This window comes from Echinops telfairi, unplaced genomic scaffold, assembly GCF_000313985.2.
Source record: "Echinops telfairi isolate 266 unplaced genomic scaffold, ASM31398v2 ScPeMD7_23;HRSCAF=83, whole genome shotgun sequence".
Classification (NCBI taxonomy): domain Eukaryota; kingdom Metazoa; phylum Chordata; class Mammalia; order Afrosoricida; family Tenrecidae; genus Echinops; species Echinops telfairi.
In genome coordinates this window covers 3,862,184-3,869,001 of record NW_022103920.1, presented here as the reverse complement: position 1 = coordinate 3,869,001, position 6,818 = coordinate 3,862,184, and the positions used below count along the sequence as shown (strand labels likewise).

At 43.8% G+C, this 6,818-nt stretch overlaps 1 protein-coding gene across 1 annotated transcript; it reads right to left on the bottom strand.

The window, feature by feature from the left end:
• Window positions 1-5,100: 5,100 nt before the first annotated feature.
• Window positions 5,101-6,099, bottom strand: LOC101640113 (olfactory receptor-like protein OLF3). Its single transcript, XM_013007552.2, is given in 2 exon segments — window positions 5,101-5,735; window positions 5,738-6,099. Coding segments are annotated over 2 exon segments (951 nt in total). The 5' UTR covers window positions 6,054-6,099.
• Window positions 6,100-6,818: the final 719 nt, after the last annotated feature.

Genomic DNA, 6,818 nt, shown 5'->3' with positions numbered 1-6,818 from the left:
TGGAATTCTATGGCTTGTCACAGCGTGATTCAACCCCTGCCTCCATCATTGCATGACCTTTGTCTTTGCGTCTCTGTACCATTTGTTTTCATCATATAAGGACACCAGTCATATTGGACTAAAGCCTCTCCTGCTGCATGTGGCCTGTTCTAACTGAACTAGTTATATCTGCAAAGACAATTTCCAAATGCGTCACATTCAGAGTTTTCCAGGGTTAGGACATCAATATGTCGTTTGGGGTGGCCACATCCTTAACAAAGGCCATCTCTCCCTGTTGAGAAAGTATGAGATACGATCTGCCCCTCGTGATAGAAATACATGAGCTCTCGCTTGGGGCTACTTCTCTGCCACCTATGCTTCTTTCAGGTCCCCAGGAGAGACCAGCAAGTCGTCCTGAAACACAGAGCATATGGCACAGGGGAGTGGAGGGGTTGGGGGGAAATGGTGAAGACACTCAATTGAAAAAATATGGAAAACAATAGATAACAGCTATGTAAAGTTTTATGTGTGCCAGATGTTGTACAAAGTGTTTGCCATATGACACTCCATTCAATCCTCTTAGTCTTCTTATAAGCAGCTAGCCCCCTTCTTCATGGGTTATTTCAAAATCTCAGACATATGTGTTACAACTAACCCAGAATTAACATATTGTATTATTATTCTACATAACCCTCTGTAAAAAACAGCATAGGAGATTCCCCAAAGCCCAGGAGTAACGTGCACACAAGTAATGGCAGACACATCCTGAGATGGCAGAAAAAAGCAAAAACAAAACCATGATACTGAAGATCAGACTCCACTGAGAGCAGCCTAACCCAATGGTAGTTCTGGAAAGAGAATCAAACACCTGGCAAAATGGCAAAATGCTCTACAGAGGCAGGTGTTATGTTTCACAGCTCTGGGCTGCTAGGGGCTGAGTCAGGAGCAACTGGACATGGACTACAGAGTGAAAGCGTTCCGGTGGACATGGGACTGAAAGGACCTGACTGTCACTGTAGAGTTATTCTCCAGGACTTGGGAAATATCACCAGTCACATAGTTTGCACACAGTAGCCAGCCAAGATAAAGCTGAACACACAATCCACCTCCACCACTCACCCATTGGTATGGAGTCCTTAGTTCCTGAACCCAAAATAAAAACAAGTGCTGCTGAGTCTACTCCATTGTGAGTCAGAGTAGAACTGTCTGTCCTCTGGTTGTTAGTCGCTGATTTTTCAGAGGTATAAGGGGATAATGCCTGCCCCCTTAAATGGATTTTTTTTCAAAGCTATGTATTTATTTTCTTTTACAAACAACCGTATCACCTTCAATTAACTCTCCATTACACTTAATACATCTGTCAAATCTGTGATTCCATGCTTGGAAACCTTTTTCCAACTCATCTGTTTGGATGGCTGATGGCACCTCCCCTCATTTTTTGTCTTCATCTCTTCTACATCGTCAAATTGCTGTCCTTTCATGTTCCTCTTCATTTGGAAACAAGAAGTCACATGGAGCTAGGTCAGATAAGTAAGGTGTGGGGGGCAAGAGAGGTATACTGTTTTTTGCCAAAAAATTGGCGCACTGAGATGGCTGTGTGAACAGGTGCATTGTCTTGGTGGCAAAACCAGTCCCACGTCTACCACAAATCGGGCCTTTTTTGTCACGCACTGTTATGCAATATTTTCTGAACTTCTCACTAGAAAGCTTGAAGAATAATCTGAGCTGGTGGAATGAACTCCAAATGCACTATCCCCCTCACATCAAAAGACAAGTGCGCATTGTCTTGTTCTTTGATTTCACTTGATGAGCCTGTTTTGGGCTAGGTGACAATGATGTCTCCCGCTGGCATGTTTGATGTTTGCTTTCAAGGTCATAAGAATAGCACCATGTCTCCTTACCAGTAGCGACCTTGGAAAAAAGTCTGGGTCACTCAAAGCTCTTCTTCCAGATCATGGCATGTTTCCACTCAATGCTTCTTTCCATGTCAGTCAGAACCCGAGGTACAAACTTGGCAGTGACTCTTCTCATTCCCAACTCTCCCATTAAAATTTGCTGAACTGAGTTCCAAGATAGTCCAGATAACTTCCCCATCTCTTCAATGGTCCTTTGTCAGTCTTCCATCACCAGTGCATGAATTTTGTTGACATTTTCATCCGTTCAGGAAGTTGACAGACATCCAGAATAAGGTTTGACATCAATTTACATTTCTTCTGTTATGAAATGAGAAAACCATTCATACACTTGATTTTTTTCTTATATTGCTGTCCTTGTGAGCTGTTGTCAACATCACCGCAATTTCTGTAGCATTTTTCTGGAGCAGGAAACAAAATTTCACAAATGCACACATTATCTAAATAGTTTATCACCAAAAATAAGGTTAGAGTGAAACTTCTTTTAAGAAAAAATTTACCGTGAACAGAGAGAACCATCCCAGGCGATGCCACTGGGTGCACTAACTCGGAGTGAGTTGCTTGATGCTTGCCTAGTGGGAAAAATACATACTATGAAAGCTTCGCCCAGCAGAGTTTTTTTTCCCCATTTTTTGTTTGTTTGGGGGGGGGCACCCCCTCATAGGTTATTAGACCTGTTTTCTGAATGGGTGTGAACCAACAGCCTTTCAGTTAGTAGCTGAATGCTCAACTTTTAGCCCTACCCAGGGCCCACAGATAAAGACCAGACACTGGGCATCTAAACTTCAATGACTATAAAGAATAAGATGCACACACAATTGGAAAACATGCCATCTTGTCATAGAAGCCTTCACTTACATATTCCTGCCAGTTTTGCATTTTCAGAGTGTTTTCTATACACGTCTTATGTTACAATTTTCCACTTTTCCCCTCAAACTCACAAAAATCAAATCACTTCCCTCCAAAAGATTCTAACTCATACGGCCACTAGAGAAGAGGATATAACTTCCCCTGTGGGTTTCCAAGACAACGATATTTTACAGGAGAATCCCTCCTCTTTCTCCCATAGAGAGGCTGCTTTTTCCAACTAGGGACCTTCCGGTTAGCCATCCAATGTGTAACCCACTAGCAAACAGTGCATATGGGGATCCAGGTTGTATTTAGAGACAGGCAGTACCTCTAGAAACACGGTTTCAGCAGCAGAGATCGGCAAGTTCTTTCTGTGACAGATCAGATAATAAGAAGTTCAGGTTTATGGACAAGCAGTCTTTGTCACTCAGCATAATGGGTGCTCTACAAAAAATGGCCATAAAACACAGCACATTTTCTTCTGCGTTAATCCCAGATCATACTGACCAAATGTGCTATAGCACCACTGCTGCTTAGGGTCTTCAAGGTGGTGACCTTGCAGAAGCAGATCCACAGGACTGACTTCCAAGGAACCTCTGGGCAGGTTCAAACTGCCAACCTTTCCACTCTTGTCTGTGTCACCCAGGGACCACAGAGGAGCCACAGATGATGCATAAATCAAAGAGTGTGCATGTGCACCAATAAACTGTATTTATGCACAGTAAACTTTAAATCCCACCTTGTCATTTGATGCAGGCAATGTTATTTTTCTTTTAAGTTTTTACATTTATTTACAAGTACGATTTAAATTCTTAACTCATGAGCTGTACTAAAATATATGTTTGGCTGGATTGGGTCTATGGCCTCTTAGAATCACCTGTCTGTCCAACAGATTTGACTTGTATGAGCCTTCAATTGAGTTGGAACTCAGATTTCTTGATACTGTAACTTCTAAGAAATCGAAAAACTACCAGTCAGTTGGCTTAAAGAAGAGACTCTTCTAAGCAGGGCTGGGTGAGGGGTGGGGAGAAGATGGGCTAATATCTACTTAATCATCTCCTTCCCCTTAACTGTCCCTGATCCCAAAATTCCTTCTCCCACCTTTACCTCAATTAAGACTTGTGTTTTCATTTTTTTGTTTTTTCTAGAAATAAAATTCACAAAGGTTGAGTGAAGCCTTGTTGTCTGTGGAAGGGGGTGGAGAAGAAAATAGTAGGAAAAAATTACTGTTGTTCTTAGTTACCATCAACTCACCCCTTGGAATGGAGTGCAACTGCTCCGTGGGGTTATCTTGGCTGTGTGGCTGTGATCTTTGTGAGATAAGGTGACCAGGCCTTCCTCCCTTCAAGCTGCTGGTTGGTATAAATCTCTTATCTTTTGACTTGCAGCCAAGCACTTAGCCACAGCACCACTGGGGCTTCCAGAAGATACTAGAAATCTCTGCAAATAAAGACTTGAGATGATCTGTTCATCCTGATTCCTGAAAATATTCGACTAGTGTATTTCATGGACTGGTCTGAGGATCTATGTCAACGAGGTCTTTGAAATTCTATCTACTCCATGTTTCACTTGCTTATTTGGTTTTCAGAGTCTCAGAGAAAGTGTTTACTGATCTTTCACAATATGGCAACTTGAACATCTTGGATGGGACCTCATGTGTATGATACATTACTGCTCGATCTGTTTATATGCTATGTAGTGGTGACTGAATCTCAGCTTTCCTTGGCCAACCCAGCCATTGTGCACAAACAATCAACGGTTGTACACAATGAGTAAACTAAGGTATTTTTGTGATGGCCTCCATTGACCTGACTAAATAATTCAAAAAGAATGCACGCATTCACATGTAGTAGTTCCTACAGAAAAGAAAAAAAAATAAGCCTAAGTCACCACTCTCTCCTTGTGTGATCCCATAATTTTGACTCACAATCACTAGCTAAGAACACATGCAACCAAAGCATTGTAAGTGAGTCTCAGACATCAAGAGCACTCTCTTCCCAGGGGAAACATGATGAATGTGTTCAGAATGTGGATGAATACAAACTAACGGTTCAAGGTAAGGTGTATGAGTAGATCCATGATTACAAATAATGTCATCTTGCACATTTGTTTCAATATTTGAATAAATGACAAATGTCTACCATTGGTTTTTAATCTTAAAAAATATGCTGCATTGACATAAAAGTCTCCTCACATCCTAAACACCAAACACAACCTCTCAGCCACCTACCTAACATCACTAGGACGTGCTATGTCATCTCGTTCATGTTGCCATGGAGATGGAGCCTCTACCTGTCATGTTGAGTTGGGTGGAAGCACAGAGGCAAAGCTCCTTCCTCTGCATGCTGCTCAAGTTTCATCAAGCTGCCCATTTTGATCTTAGCCCAGAGAACTGTCCTGAGAGCTTCTGCCAGGCCCCCTTCACCTGCTTGTTCCTCAGGCTGTAGATCATGGGGTTCAGCATGGGTGTCAAAACAGCATAGAAGATGGAGATTAGCTTTTCCTGTAAAACGTTGGGGCTGGAATTGGGCTGGATGTAAGTGAAAATAGTCACACCGTAGCACAGGACCACCACCGTGAGATGAGAGGCACATGTGTGGAAGGCCTTCTTCCTGCCCTCCATAGACTGGATCTTCAGAATAGTGGAGAGGATTCGGATGTAGGACAAGAGAACCAGGAAGAAGGGTGTCATCAGGAAGCCAATTCTGGAAACCATGATTGCGACCTCATTGGAAGATGTGTCCACACAGGCCAGCCTGGCGGCAGCAAATAGTTCACAGGATATGTGATCAATAATATTGTTTGTGCACATGGGAAGCTGAAAGGTAATGGCAGTCTGCAACATGGAGTTGATGGAGCCACTGATCCAGCTGGACATGGCCAGCCTAGTGCACAACCCTCCGTGCATGATGGCCGAGTACCGGAGGGGGTCACACACAGCCACATAGCGGTCATACGCCATCACCACCAGTAAAACAAACTCAATACCACCAGGCTCAGGGAGAAAAACAGCTGGGCTGCACAGCTCAGGTAGGGGATGGCTTTATGTTCTGAGAGAAAATGCACCAATAGCTGGGGGACGATGCTGGTGGCATAGGAAACGTCTACAATGGAGAGGTTGGTGAGGAAGAAGTACATGGGTGTGTGGAATCTGCTGTCCAGTCTGATCAGAAGAACAATGAGCATGTTCCCCAGCACTGTCACCAGGCACATGACCAGGAACAGGACAAAGAGTGACACCTGAGTGTCCCAGTCACTGGACAGACCGAGGAGAATAAATTCAGTCACCCATGTCTGGTTATACATCCCCATTTACAACGTGAGGATGAGTCATCTGCAGAGAGAGTGAGGAATAACAGAAGTTGCCGAATCACAATCATGCAAAAGCACGCCCTGTGTTTGTAAGCAGACTTCCCTCAGAGACTCACATCATGAGACCCAGATGATGGGCTTATTCACAGCCACTGTCTCTGCCGGAGCCGTGACCATTTGGAGCCTGTAGTGGGGCTTGGTCTCAACACAGCCAGTTTGCCGCTGCCTGCCTCAAGGCAGGGACTGGACAATTGCACCTCCAGGGGCGGGGATTGGGACTCAGCTACATTGTTGCTTTTGATTCCCTATCCCCCCACAGTCTTGGAGGGCTGCTCAGGGGCTTTTCCTCAACACAGCCACAGCTTGCTGCTGCCGCCTTGGGGCAGGGACTAAACCCTTGCAGCTCCATGGGTGAGGATCAGGGAACGTGCATAGGCACTGGAGTCCCTATGAATTTGAACCCATTTTGCAGAACCAAAAAAATAACAACAACAAACTACCAACTTTTTAAAAATCATTTTATTAGGGCTCACAAAAGAGTATCAAAATCCATACATACATCAATTGTGTAAAGCACATTTGTACATTTATTGCCCTCATCATTTCCAAAACATTTGCTTTCCACTTAAGCCCCTGGCATCAGCTCCTCATTTTTTCCCATCCCTCCCCTCTCCCCACTCCCTCATGAACCCTTGATAATCCATAAATTATTATTTTGTCATATCTTGTCCTGTCCGACATCTCCCTTCACCCATCCTTCTGTTG